The sequence below is a fragment of the Paralichthys olivaceus genome, chromosome 16 (assembly GCF_024713975.1).
Source record: "Paralichthys olivaceus isolate ysfri-2021 chromosome 16, ASM2471397v2, whole genome shotgun sequence".
Lineage (NCBI taxonomy): Eukaryota > Metazoa > Chordata > Actinopteri > Pleuronectiformes > Paralichthyidae > Paralichthys > Paralichthys olivaceus.
The window spans coordinates 8190046-8205175 of NC_091108.1; the positions used below are offsets into that span (position 1 = coordinate 8190046).

Here is a 15130-nt window from a genome sequence, read left to right on the forward strand (position 1 = left end):
GGGTCCTCAATGTGCCCCCCCCCCCAACCCTCTGCGTCCTCCTCCCTCTCCATCCCAGCGTCTGTCCCGCCAGCACAGCTCCGTATGGCGGGTGGAAGACGCGAGCGCCGACCTGCCTACGACGTGACAGGCAGCATTTGTTTAATGTCGCTTGAGGTTAAAGGGGAGGGCGGCCCCTCGGGGGCCCGGGCCGTGTCATAAACACCTCTAATTATCAATTTCTGCCCCTAATGTTGTGGAAAATGACCCCGGCCATGCTCAACCTGCACCTGAAACATATACTGGGTGATATACCTTTCTTTGTCTGCACGAATCAGCCTTTAAGACATCTGTAACATGAAGGCATGAAGCTGGAAACACCAGCGAGCGACAAAACGAAACCACTGTGAGGGTTTTATATAATGTGAAGTCTCTGGCCTTTAAGTGGTTCTCTGCTCTGAGCTATGCATGATTGCCAGATTATTTTTAAAATTGAGAATTATGAAGTTGGAACTGGATTGTTTCTGCACGTAGCCGATTCACAGTGGCGTTATTAGCCGGCTATTAGCGTGTATGAGGGCCATCAGCCGCCAAGCTGGGTAATGAAGCACACTGGGATCAGGAGTCTCTCTCGTACTCAGCTGAGATCACCTGGGCAGCAGAATAGGTAGGAGCCTAACCTGTGATTACACTGCATTATACTCCCACCACGGAGATGACAGTTTAAACACGTTTCAGGATGAAGGCTGTGGGTAAGACAAAGAGGGGGCCGCTAACAGCTTCCTGCCTTTACCAATGCCAAACTGCGATTGAATGAGAATGGGGGGGAATGGGTGAGGGAGAGCGAGGCAGAGGGGGGTGAAGAGAAGGGGGGGAGTCATTACATTGTTATTCAAGAGGCTTTGGGTGAGGAGCACTATGATTCCACCAGGCCCCTTGACATGGCAGCCCTGCCTGTCCTCAATCAAAACCAACAGCTGCAATTAATGGCAAAAATTAGAAACAATCACCGCCTCCCCTTATTATCCTCAATTAGAGCGTGCTAATCAAGGCCTGATCGCGCTCTGCTGCTCTCTCCAAACTAAATGTCAAACTTCATTACGGCCCGGCGTAGAAATCAAACACCCCGCATGCTATCACCCTCGCATCAGGAGGCCAAGACATAAAACACAGTGCCACAGGAAAAGGCTATCTGTGCATTAACTACCTGTGTCCTGATATTTAAACTAAGAGGAGAAAAAGCATGTATACAGAAATGAACGGTGCAGCGCGGAGTCGCAGGTGATGAAAACTTTTCATTGGCCATAAAAACTGTCCTAATGAGCGCAGATTTATCATTATGTCATGATATTCTGTTTTTAAACTCGTGGAGTTAAATCATTTAATCAGTTATTTTCTCATGGATTCATCTGATTAATCTTCTTGATTTATTTTCCATAAAATGTTGGAACACAGTGAACATTTTAATTGTCATTTTCCAGAAAACATCAGAATAATTCACTATTGACCTATTTATCTTTTAATCAACTAAAGATTCCAGCTCTAGTCACGATGTAAGTAAGTTTTTAAGCTTTAAACAGAATCTGCCATTTGTTTTAATGTTTAGGTCGTGAACTGCAACATCTCCATCATCTCACAACAGGATAATATTGAATTCATTATTGAATGAGTATCTATGAAGGGCACTGATTTGCAGTAATCCTTTGACGTTGTGAACGTGACATTACTCACACTTTGACTTAAGTTCTTGTCATCGACAATCCAATCACATCGCTCCGGCAGCTGTTTGAGCCCTGCGCTTTTAATTCAGCTTCAGAGATTGAGGTGTACCAAGGAGAGCAGCTTCTAAACAAGCGCGCGGTGCATTAAGAATGGCTGCCTTTATGAATGCAAGCAATGGAAAAATTGGGCCGGGATTTAATCAAAAATCTGCGCTCAATATTCAAGCGACGTTAGTACCTCTTGCTTCTGCCAATAGGTTTACAAATGAGGACATTCTTTAAATAATATGGAAATGGTTACCTGGCTAAGACGCATTCATTCTCCGGCGAATCATCAATCTGCTGTTTTTGCATCTCAGAATCACATTTTGTTTTAACCTGCAACCTTCACCAAGGATAATGGAGTGATTGGGCTTCGAGTCAATTCAAACGGCAAAACATGAGCACCCGTCTCCGTGGAACACCCTCTATTGATTATTGAAGGCACATTAGGATGAGAGATAAGAGAGTCGCATTTCAATCAAGTTTGGGTTTTCTGATCGGCTTCGCACTGCAGACACGTTCCCACGTTTTGATTCTGATTCTTCAGTCGTGTGGAGACATAAAAATGAGACATTCGGAGAAAAGTTTTTCCGCTTCCAGTTCACATTACAGGCCTTTAACTGTGTGCACTGACTACGCTCTGATTACAGAGAAACGCCTTCCCAAGGACAAACGACAGATCCATCATGTGACAGACAAAAAACCTTTTTACTATTATTTTCAGCTCATTTGCCTCATTCGTGCTCATTTGTGGTTACCTTAAGAGTATAGCATGAAGATAATTGGAAGAAAATAGAATAATGGAGCAAATTGTGGATTTGATTGAGTTGAAGTCTGGATGTTGGTTAATGAGCTATGTTAATACTGAAAGCTTCTCAGCTTCACAAACATGAAAATGAGAAACTCTAGAGCCATCTTATTCGTCCAGAGTGTGACAGTTTGGAATTCCTATTTGTCCGTTGCAGACCAGCTTCCTCACACTCACTCACACACACTCACTCACACTCACTCACACACACACACACACACTAATACACATGCAAACACGCGCAGTGGAAAAAACTCACATACAAACAGCTACAAAAAAGATATTCAGCAAGAACACACACACACAATCCAACACACACACTTGCGCTCATTTATTTGAGGACCCCACGAATCTAAGTAATTCTGCTTTGGGCATGCTGCTGATGGGAGGCAGGGGTAGGGGGTGATGGAAGTGCCTGCGTCCAGGCAGAATTGATCGTTTGGCAGCTCCAAATGAGAGACAGGCTTGTCTGCGGAACCACGAGGGCCATGCAGTTGGACTCCAGCGGCGCTCATAAAGTGCGCTCTTTAAACTGCCGGGGCCCCTGGGAGCCCATGGGGAGGGAGGGAGCCGCCGCCGCGCTAATGAGAACTACCAGAGTGCAAACATGCATGGAAATGACTGTTATTCTGTTGATGTGCATTTAAGTGCTTTTTTACTGCCAACCACAAAGAGAGGGAAATAACTGGTGATGAATGGTACCCCCGAAAAGCATTCATTTTCCTCTTCGGAAGAAAAGAGGAAAACAGAGGGAGGAGGAGGAGGAGGGTGTAGAGAGTAAGATGGGAGGTAAAGACAGGGTGGGGAGTTGTGGAGGGTTGGGAGGGAGGGGGCAGACATGCATGGTGAATGTATTATCTTATTTCACTCAAGTACAGTGACAGGGCGCGATGTGACACCGAGGCAGTGAGTGGAGATGCATCAATGGCGGAGAGTTAACCGTCACCGTTCCTCCGCTCCGAGCACGGCGCCTCCGTCAAAGAGCTGCCACCAAAAAGGTCACAGCGATCACAGACATGATCACCTCATTATGAAAATGAGGCTTGTTACGCCCGTCTGAGAAATTCAGGAAATGGCGTCTCCGTCACGCCACAGCACTAGTTCAGATTCTTTCTGATTTGGTTTTTAATGCACTGAACTTCTTTTAGACTTTTAGACTTTGGGATGAGAGGGTAGAGGGTCTTACGGGCTCCGCTGCTTGTACTGGTGTTGATGGCTTCATTCCACTGGTCGGCGCTGGACACGGAGAAGGAGCGCTGGTGCATGCCGTCTTTACTGCCGCCAAACACCGAGCCGCCGGTCTGCAGGGACGAGCTGCTGTTGGAGTGAGGAGCACCTGGAAAACACAAGACAACACCCAAGAACATGAATCCTGGTTTCTCACGTTACGTTTGATTTCTTGACTGTTAGGCTTGTTTCCTTTGAATGAGGAAAGTCTGTAAAGAAGTGAAAATGATGTAATTGACTTTTTTACTAGTTTTTACAGCACTTTAATGCCGCCGCCACCTTATTTGTGCAAATCTCTCTGTCAAACAACCCCCTCCTCAGACAGACACACACAGAAGCGCTCTCCCTCCGCCTCTGCCTCTAATTAGCCCTTAATTAACAAGATACACTCTGAACGCTAATTATCTCGCCTCATCCCTCTGACTGCCACATCGATCTCCACTGGCGTCAGCAGGCGTTCTCTCCCCAACTTCCAATCAGGCGAGCCACGGACGCCTGGCTCTCTTTACTAATTCATGGGCTAGGCTGCGCCATGTGAGGTCCTTCCCTCCTGTTCACGAGCAGCCGCTACAACTCGTCCTAACTACTCGGAAAAACTCCATAGACACATTTCACAGGCACGTGAGGGGAATCCGGTAACAGCTTAAGCTTTAAAATTCAATAAACTGAAATAACATAGTTGATTACAAACTTGATAATTATGGTGTTTCCTTCAAAATTTAAAAAAAAAAAAAAAAAAAAAATATATATATATATATATATATATATATATATAATATATAAAGGCAAAGATGGATTGTTTAAAAGTAAAATGATCCATTACAATATACATTTTCACAATATTTATCACCTAAAATCTTCCGTTTGCACAGCCACAAGGGAAAAATGATCAAATATCTTAAGATAAATAGATAGTGACATTGAAATGTTTTGTTTTAGAAAAAAAAGGTCATACCTCTACACGTTTTTCTTTATCTTATAGGTATCACACATCAGGTCCTTTTATTCAATAATTACACGAGAATATCAGTTTCTGATTGAGGTGACAATAACAGAAAATATAGTGTGCGGGTCGTGTGTAAAGTAAACTAAGCGGCACGGGTGCTTGTTAGGATAATATGTCCTACTCATTATCTAGAGTAATAAGTGTATCAAATTCACATAATCATGTCTAATTAGTATCAGTAATTATCTTGTTGGGCCCGGGAATATTAATCTTCGGGTCCCAGAGGGGAGGGAGCAGAATCGCAGCGAGAACGGGCGAGAGAGCGAGGGAATCATGCTGAGGAGCGCCGACTAAATTAGCATGCTGAAATCAGAGCGGAGGGGGAGGAGGAGGAGGGGAACAGGGACGAAGAGTAGGGGTACTGAAAAGAAAATGAAGAACTTTGTTTTTGAAAAAAAGATGATGGATGAGTGATCCATTAAATAAGTTCAGGACGTGTATAAAAGGCCTCTGATTGCTCGTATCATTACTGAATTAAGAGCATTTAAAAATGTGATTTAATAAACAACCAGAGCAGCGCGTTGCTTTGTTTTCATCAGAGACCTGATATCACACAACTACATGTTTGATCATCATCATTGTTACGGTCATAACTTTCCATATTAGACCATTTTTATTCCCAAAGTTTGACTCTGCATGTGATGCCTTAAGAAAAAAGATAAAGGATAAAAAAACTATTATAACTACAAGGCAACTTCGATTGATATTCAAAATTCAACAATCAGGTCTAATTGTCAAATTGGATGCTAATGATTAATGAATTATACATGGCTGTACCCATTAGTCCCCAGAGACCACTCCTGCATAAAGGGGAGGATAATGTAATTACAGTGGAGAAATAATCAGCTCGTGGCATTAAAAGAACAGTGTACTCACAGCTCCAGCCAGGCCTGACTCCATGTGTTCTACAGCTTTAACACTGGAACTACACAGTGGACCGTAGTAGTGACTGATGTACTGCAACGTCGGATCACGTTTAATGGCTGGATGGGGTCAAGTACAAATGTACCAAAGTGTCATTTCATTTCAATCTAGTAAATGTTCAAAAACAATAAAATGCAGGAAAACCTCTTAGTTGGAAAGAAGTAATACATCACTATAATTAACATTTTAGTAAATGATTGTGTCCAATGTTATTATGATCCTCTGCTAAAAGGACAGGGACCAACATCAAACCTATACAGGCCCAATTCCATCAATGCTTCTGTTCATCAATAGATCATTACATTCACATCATATCTATTTTTTAAGATTAAAACTCAACCATCCAGCTTTAAAACTGCATGAAATCTCGACAGTGGTAACTAATAAGTACAAGAAACCAAATACTGTCCTCAACTTTACTTAAGTATTTCCATTTTTGCTACTCCGTTGTATTTCAAAGGCTATTATTTAATGGCACTTAATTAAATTGACCACTAAAGTATTAAGTTACTTAAAAATGTATGATTTTTTATTGATTAAACTAAACAGCATAAAGTAAAGAAATCTGCATCCAGCTACAACTTCAAATAATATTTAATAATAAGACACTGAGGAAGCATGCTATAATGAGTGCTGTGTCACATCTTGCTGATAATACTTCTTAGTTACATTGGAGGTGTTTCACTTTTAACTGAATACTTTTACATTGTAGTATTAATATTTTTACCTAAATAATGAATCTTCCACTACTATAAGTAGATACGATGATAAAAGTCATAACCATTAAAGATGAGGAAGATGCAAATTATTAAAGATGTTACTACCTGAACTTCTGCACGTTTCTCGTCAGAATTAACAAATAATCACAAAGTGTAAACCCAGATAATGAGAACTTCTCCCTGACTGTATCATCGTGTGTATATAGAGATAACAGAAGCCATATAGTGTGTGTGAGCTGCAGGCTATCCAGGGCTGGGGTGTTAAGTAGAGGCGATGGATTAGCGGGGAGCAGCGCTGCCTTGCTTCTCATTTCTCTTTAGGCCGGGCCGTCAGTGAGCTGATGAGCCGTGACGAGGCCTGACCCCTCCGTGGAGTTGTTGCCATTATGTACAAGTAGTGGGATAATGAAGCATTCATGCTAATGTGGGCCGGGCGGCACATCATCTGCTGCTGTAATCCACCACCATCGCCCCGACCACCGCCCAGACGCAGCCCTCCACCCCTGACAGTCAGACGTCCACACTCATACCTTTGTTTTATAGGCTGTCATTTCACACAATATATGAATCAAAGTAATTCTACATCATTAAGATTTAATCATGATATAGTGGTAGTGCGATTCCTTAACTTATGTACATATTACTGCAGTTTTTTATTGATATTTGTTTGAGCTGAGTAAGTCGTGTAAATTAAATTGTCAGAGGTCACCGGACACCGTGACAAACTTTGGATGCGATTTTCCATATAATGAAGCAGTATAAAAAAAAAATCCAAAATTGAACAATGAGTAATTCTGCATTTCCACTGTCTATGTTTATTTGTAAAACATATTTTCAATTGAATTAATCAATAAAAAAGTAGCATGAGACTTATCTTAAGAATTATCACCAATTATACAACCAATTAACGACCAGGTACAAAAAGTCAAACGCACCAGCTTCAGTCAGATGCAACATTTGATGTCACAGTCATGTGATTAAATGAAGTCAATCTTATTTGTCCAGTGCCAAATAATGACAGAAGTTATCACAGGGCACTTTTTATTCTATAGCAGGATAGTCTCGGATCTGGGTCTGGCCTCTGGTCTATGGAGGGCATGAAAACTAGGAGGCAAGCATTTAAGAAACTAGAAACATCCAGCTTCTTCCACTATAAGTGGTGGTAGTGGAAATATTAAATGCATGTTCTTGTTTGTGTTACATTTATTCATTGGCAGAGGCCTCTGTCCTAAGCGACAGCAAACAAGGCCCATTAGAAGAGAACGAGGCCTCGATGAAGTGTTTAAAAAAAAAAAAGAATAACAGACCAGACTAAAACATTTACAATTCCACAATCACACGTCGTGTCTTTTATAACAAACAATATCCACTTTTGATTGGATATTAATAGAATTAAAAGTTCCAGTGCATATTAACACTTGATAGGTGGCAATGATATTTTATATGAAGTCTAGTACTAATACTACATCCAGAGTGTGTTTAACATAATACAATCCATCATTTATACCACACACACACACACACACACACACACTGCACCAGTGCTGGAGGTGAATGTTTCATGAGGCTGCGGCGTGGTCAGTATGATTCCACGATACTAAAGATGAGTACACGAGACAAACTGTGGTGCAGAGTGAGAACGGACCGAGCTAAACACTTTCCTGAAATCTCCACCTCTTCTTCCACATGCCTCCCTCTCCCCCACAGGATTGATTAAAAGTGACTGGGCCCATTAATACTCTGATACAATGTATCTGTCGCCGGTGACACGGCAGGATGCGTGTTAACAGGGAGGATCATATTTAAAACGGTTCCGCTCCGCACCCAGCCAAGGAATTAAACCTGGCCGCTTGGCAAACTCCTGGGCGCATGCGTTCTCTCATTTACTCTCCGTCTTCTCAACCTCTCCTCTTCATCTTCCCATCGCACCCCCACATCCACTCCGCCCATCCTTCTCTCCGTCGCTATCCCTCTTCTCCCAGTGATTATAAAGGTCTTTAGATCCAAGGAATGAATGAATTACCAAAGGCAAAGACAAGGCTTGTGATTTGGATGCCGTGAATAAAAAATTACCCCTTTGTTCCCTTCATCAATTGCATGTCTAATGAAATCAAAATCCCGATCGCATAATCAGAAAAGGGTCCTCCACCCGGAGAGAGACCTGATGTGATTTGTAACCTTTCTTTTCCTAAGTGGAGATTAAGGCAAATCTCCCTCACATTGTTCCCTGATGCGCAAACGGATGGAAACGGTGAATCTTGAATTTGTCATCGAGGAGTCTCGTCCAGGAAATGAACATGAGGAGAGAGAGAGAAAAAAATAACTAAAGGACAAAACAAACCAGTTGGCACCGTTTCCCTGAAGAACCTGATCTGTTCTTCATGCTCCTTTTGTCCGCCCCGATGCCTCCCCTCAACCCAACACTCAAGGTTAACAGTCTGTGCGATGAAACAACCTCCGTCCAGTGTCCTCTGCTGTGTAAACTCCTACATCTTTCTGCTGGTGAGTGATTAACCCGTGGAGCAGTGGCAGCTCTTTGGCCAGGTTTAACAGTAACTAGGCCTGGACGGCGCCAGCGGTCCCCACTGACCCGTCTCTGGCCGCTGCACCCGCTCTCAGCCGATTTAGACGCAGCCTGAGCGATGGAAGCACGGTGCCCATTTCACAGCTGATGAAGGGCCCCGCCTCCCTCTGGGGATCACTTTGTTAATTAGTATTAATTACTCTTAATTCTAAGCCTCAAATCCAATCACCGACTTCCACTTCTTTACGCCCGCCAGACTCTCTGCAGCCTCCGGTGGCACAGCGTTATTTTTAAACTTGATGGGTGGAGAAAATCTGGCAAGATGGTCAGGACTCAAGTGTTTCTGATGCTGTGACCCCCCCCACCAGAGATGATGAAAAATAACTGGGTCAGTGTCAAAAAGTCCAAGAAGAACCAACCTCTGTGATCCTTCTGTGATATTTTCCTTTACATGGACATGTTGTTTAAACACAATGTTAATCCCCTCTTTGGTAATTTGGAGAATTAATAGATTTCTCATAGATGCTCATTAAGTCATCATTGTGTGTGGTATGAAACAGCTGATTTGCATGAATGAAACATACAGACAGAAGATAATTAACCTGTTGGGAGCCATTTTTATGAATAATCGCAAACTGACAACATAGAAGATTAGCATAGTAATAAAAGGCTCATTGAGTAACCATTACATACTGTACCTTTTCCTATGAGAGCTCTCTGTAGCTTCCACGTGTGCTTTTGATGTAAACTTCAGCACAACAACTTCGAAAATGTACTTAAAGCTGAAATGTTATACCAATGTACCAGTGGTTGTCACGCTTTGAACACAAACCACTGTTTTAATGATTATTTGATGTGCTGATTACTTCCTTAATTGAGCGATTAATTGTTTTATTATGAAAAACATGAGAAATGACTGTCCCCTCTTTCTGAAGCCCAGTTTGAGGATTTTAAATTCCTTGTTCTGGTGATCAAAGATTTACAATGATATAAAACAGAAAAACAGGAAATCCTAACACTTGAATTTTTTTTTTTAACTTAAGTCCTTAGTTAATTAAGCCACTGATCAATTAAATGTTTCTGTTCTGCGACAGAACCAGCGTCACATCCATGAATCAGGCCTTCAGCCTTTTAATGAGGCAGAGACACGTACCTGTGCTTCCGATGCCCAGCTGCAGGGCGCTGCGGTCCTTGGTCAGCCCGTTGGTTTTGGGACTCGCCGTGGGGGCGACGGTGGCCACCGCCCTGGGTGGTCTCTTCCCGGGAACCTTGACCGTGGTCCTCAGCAGGTCAATCTCTTTCCCATGCACATTCTGCATGTAGTCCTGAATCAAGTACAGACACAAGTAGAACAATAAGTGGTCCGCACTCGACACAAGTAGAGTCCAAATAATTTCGTTTCCCTCTACTCAGGGGAGTGATTATACACAACGGACCAACAAGAATCCAGGAATTATGGAGGGAAAAACAAATTAAAAGACGATTCAATTTCCATCCCCATTAGTCACAACCCATCTTCGACCCTCCGCTAAGGGTTTGTGATAGTGGAGAGATTATTGTAAAGCCATTACACGTCACCTGTGCCCACGCAGACGCTCCAAACAGCGAGATGCTCGGCTTAATGTATGCAAACAGTCTCATTCTCTTTCAATTTGGCCATTTGATTTGGTTTAAGCGACTGCCGCCCAAATGTGGGAAGCCAAGGTGAAAATCATTGGGCTCAGCAGAAAAAGACCCAGATAGCGGCGAGCTCGGCCTTCGCCGTCCCCCCACTGGCTCCTCTGCTTTATTACCGTATCATAAAGCACTCATTTCTTTCCCAAGCCTCCTCGCTAATTACCCAGTGAGCGCTCTCATTTCATTTTATTGCTGGAATTAACAGCCAGATCGAAGCGTGCAAAGCTATTAAGATGTGTGATTAAGCCACATTCAATTAGTTTCTACAAACAATTTAATTGATGTAGCAGATAGAATTAACAGAAGGTGATTGTGTGGATGGCTTGGCTGACTGCGAAATTAAAGGTTCCCCTCTTCCACTCTCAGTCTGCCTCCCTCCCTCTTCTCGTCCTCCCTCTCTCCTTCCCTCCGTCTCTCCCTTCCTTACTCCTTCTCTGCTCCGCTGCTCCAAATGAGCTGGAGCTGTTACCGTGCTAATGTAACTGTCTGCCTGATTTCACCTCCCTCCGTAAGTCAACAGATTCATAGATTCATAGATTGTCCCGGTGACCTGTAATAGCTGTAATGATCAAGAGATAGCCCGTTCAGTCAATTACATACATCACTGTAGCACAGCGCTGCTCGACTAATAACTGCTTGTAAATTAAACCACTAACACACTGTCAGTGCAACGAGGCCACACACACACACACACACACACACATGTACACACACACACACACACACGTACACACACACAAGGTTCAACTGTTGGACTTGTGTTCAAAGTTGGAGGTTTTCTCATTAGACACAAGATGCTGCAAACATCTTTCATACCCGACCAAACGATCTAAACATATCAAATATGTTGGAGAGTGACGGGCAGGAATCAAAGTGATTTTTGAGAACGCCGGGCGTTTCTGAGCGCGGCGGCGGGCTCCTGAGCTGTCTGCTGCCAGCCAGCCGAGTGTTTAAGAGGTATTAGTGGCCCAGCGGGACTCTGACAGAGATGGATGTGGGAGGCTGGTCAGGCTCTGCTGACATGCAGTGAGCGCCATTATAAATACAAGCCAGCGTGGAGTCCAGGCGCAGCGGGCACACAGCAGCCATGTCTCCATTAGCCAGCACTGGGGATGGGCACCACGGGGGGGGGGGGCGGCGATGACCACTAGGACGCCCGGTTTCTTAACACTGAGCTTCAAGTCACCAGGTTAGCCGAGGTGGCCATTATATACAGCGACGACTCTCCGCAGAGACCGTCGGGCTACATGGTTGAGATCAGGTTCACCAGAGCAGCGGTGGCAAATGTAATCGCTTCGAGAGGATCCTGCTCAGCGGTTGAGAAAGCCCCACATTAAAACCTCCAGCCGCACAATCACGTACAAACAGTGGTGTGACAAACATAAAGCCGATTGGAAAAAGAAATGGGAAGTCATGGTAGGAGGGGCGGGAGGGGTTTTGAGACTCACGTGTAAACTGGGGTGGTAAGTGAGGACGCCATTATCACACAGTGTGACATATTTCTTTTTCCACTCCTTGTTGAGGGATTTGCCACTTCGCTTCAGAAGGATTCCCTGTAAGAGAGAAGACATCACGGTGAGGAGCAGCTCTCCTCAGAGCAGCAGGGTGGAGAGTATGAGCCATTATAGACGCTAAATACCAAAAAATAACAGTATTATTATCATTACTACATCACATTCGTTATGGTGGTTGCATGGAGCAGTTTTGTTTTGGAAAGACATGAAGCAAAGTGACTATTATGAAACAAAAAATAAACTTATAATAAAAAATGTTATTAAATCCTGTTTATCCTTCATTACAGTGTCATTTGTTTGGGTGACAGGTTTAATGATATGTTAGTTTTTCTGCTGTGACCATTTGATCCGACAAAACTGGCTCAGTTCCTCGGGCTCAGGGGCCATTCACAAAAGAGAGACAATCCAATTTGCCAGACCTCCTCCCTGCATTCATACACATAACACGCTGAACTCTGGAAGACCTCTCAATCCTGGAATTAGTGAGTGTGATCTCCCCCTGTTCAAAGACCCTCCACTCAGGTCTTATTCTTTTCTACTTTATCTTCTGAGGCCCTTCAGGCCCTCAGATGGTTGTCCTTATCTGCTGAGTAAATCCAGCGGTAAACAATGCAGTTCCTCGGCTGGAGGTGACCAAATGCTGCGGACTGTAAAGGGCCAGGAGGCTCTCCGGGGTTAAATAGTGAGGAGGGGCACGCTTAATTAGGGGATTAAGCTGGGGCAATGTTTGTGCTTTTACAGCCAGGGTCTGTGTGTGTGTGCTGGGGTGGTGGGGGGTTAAAGGGGTTGTGTTTTGCTAGCCAGGCCCATCCTGTAGGCTTTAATCCTGATTAACACATCAGGAAGAGTTGACCCTCGGTGACCTGGGCACCAGGCTGTTTGCCGACAATCATCCTAATCCCAACCCCGATTCTTTTTTTTTTTGGGTGGGTGGGACTTCAGAGTTGGGTTTCTTCCTTATTTCTTATTATCAACCAGCCAGTGAACTTTAAATGTGTCCCACACATTTCTTTAAAATCCTTCCAAAAGTTATGAAGTAGAAAATTATATTTTGAAATGTTATTTTATGAAAGTATTTCCTACACTTCAAAACTGATGACCGAAAAAACAACACAGCATCTAACTTGACTGTGGGTTGCTTAATACATTTTGTGTTATATTTTCATTTTTAAGTATTGAACAATTGCAATCCAATAAAATAAAATAAAAATATAAAGTGCTATAAACGATATTGTGGAATATTTCAATTGATGTATTTATTCGGTTGAATTGCTTTTTAATCATCCTTAATGATGAATGAAAAACATATGTAAATGTGAATGTTCTCCACCAAGGAGGAAGTGTTTTCATCAAAGTTTGTTTGCATTACACAAAAACTACTGGACGGATCACCATGAAACTTGTTGGAAAGGTGTGAGATGGGTCAGGGAAGGACTCATTCAATTTCAGCACAGATCTCAATCAGGGGACGGTTCCAGGAATCAGTTTCCCTTCATTTAACATTGCAAAATAAAGCATTTCTTTTTACATTTTCACTGATTTCTCAGAGAATAATTCACGGATCTTGACAAAGAAAAACAGACATGTTTAGGGGACTGATATTTATAAGTGTGCGCAATTTGGTGCAGCTTAATCACATCTAAGTGGAGTGTTGGGCCTTTGGTGAAGGTATGAGCTCTACTAAGCACCATTCTACTTATTAATATATGAGAAAGCCTTGGTTAACTATTGATAGTTCTGGTGATTTTCCAGGAAGAAGCATCGTGTCCTTCAATCGATAAGTTGCTGACTGCCCAGACTCCTCTCGATTCAGTCAATAATGGAACAGTAAACACTTTTTAAATGGCTCTAATCATACAAAGTAAATGATCCAGTTGTGGAGCCTCTGGCAACTTTATAATGCATGTTTTACAAGCATATACGCTGCTCATCTCGGGCTCTTACTGAAGCATACATAAATCTATACATGCAATCAGTGCACAGTTTCAGATATTTATTATCAGCCGAGTTGTGAAGTGGATCGATGAAGACGCTGAGACAAATATTTACACGCGCACACTAATTTTCCTGTTTTATTATGAGAAGTAACCCATTTTCTCGACAATTCAACTCATGATTTGAAATCATTTCTCATAATTGTTCAGTTGTTCGTCACGTTGGATTGGGTACTGTGGATTTTTATGAGATAATTTGACATCAGTGTGTGTGTGTGTGTGTGTGTGTGTGTGTAGTCCTGTGCTTTCCCTCAACACTGACACACACAAAAAGACATGAGTGTGTCCAGACTGCGCGACATAAGGAAACAGGCCGATAGACAGATGTGCTCTCCGTCTCCACACAATTGTCATATCTACACGGAGGAGATAGTGTCTCCTTCCTTTTGTCAGACGACCGGGAGAAAAGCTGCATCCTGCCACTGTGGCTGAGTGATAGGCCGGCCCTTTGTAACTGAGGAGCGGGGAGTGTGTGTGTGTGTGTGTGTGAGTGTGTGTGTGTGTGTGTGTGTGTGGGAGGGGTCCAGTGATGGGGCGGGAATGCACTCACTACTGGAGCCAACAGCTCCTCAGCAGTGAGTGCATTGTTATCCTCACTCACTATTTTTATAGATGGGAGGTGTGTGTGTGTGTGTGTGTGTGTGTGTGTGGTAATTAAGCCCACATTGACACTTTGATCCCCTTGATTGTGCATTTGACTGGGCTGGAGATCAGCTACAGTCACACCACTGCCCCCCTCTCCCTCCACTCTCCGTCCCTCCTCCCAACCTGTAACCAGACCCCCCCCGCTACCCCTCCACAAAAAATCTCCGTAGATAAAGGTGGCGATTGGTTATCTGGTCAAAAGTTGCCCTGATACTGAAGGAAATTATCCCTGGACTCTATATAATGTGCGAGATAAGAGCGGCAGCGTTTACAGTAAAGACGGCTCAGAGGGGGATTTCTTTTTAAATCTGTAAATCAACCTGCAGATTAGCCGGGTTCTGCAGGGAATT

The 15130-nt window shown here is 43.3% G+C and overlaps 1 protein-coding gene across 3 annotated transcripts in view; it reads right to left on the minus strand.

Moving 5' to 3' along the window:
- Window positions 1–15130, minus strand: part of agap3 (ArfGAP with GTPase domain, ankyrin repeat and PH domain 3) — a 112926-nt gene that overhangs the window by 25325 nt on the left and 72471 nt on the right. For all 3 annotated transcript variants that reach the window (XM_069510988.1, XM_069510989.1, XM_069510987.1), the window contains exons 10-12: window positions 12076–12180; window positions 10104–10275; window positions 3737–3886 (exon numbers count right to left, since the gene is read on the minus strand). In XM_069510988.1, coding sequence (XP_069367089.1) covers window positions 3737–3886; window positions 10104–10275; window positions 12076–12180 — 427 coding nt within the window. The remainder of the gene's footprint in view (window positions 1–3736; window positions 3887–10103; window positions 10276–12075; window positions 12181–15130) is intronic.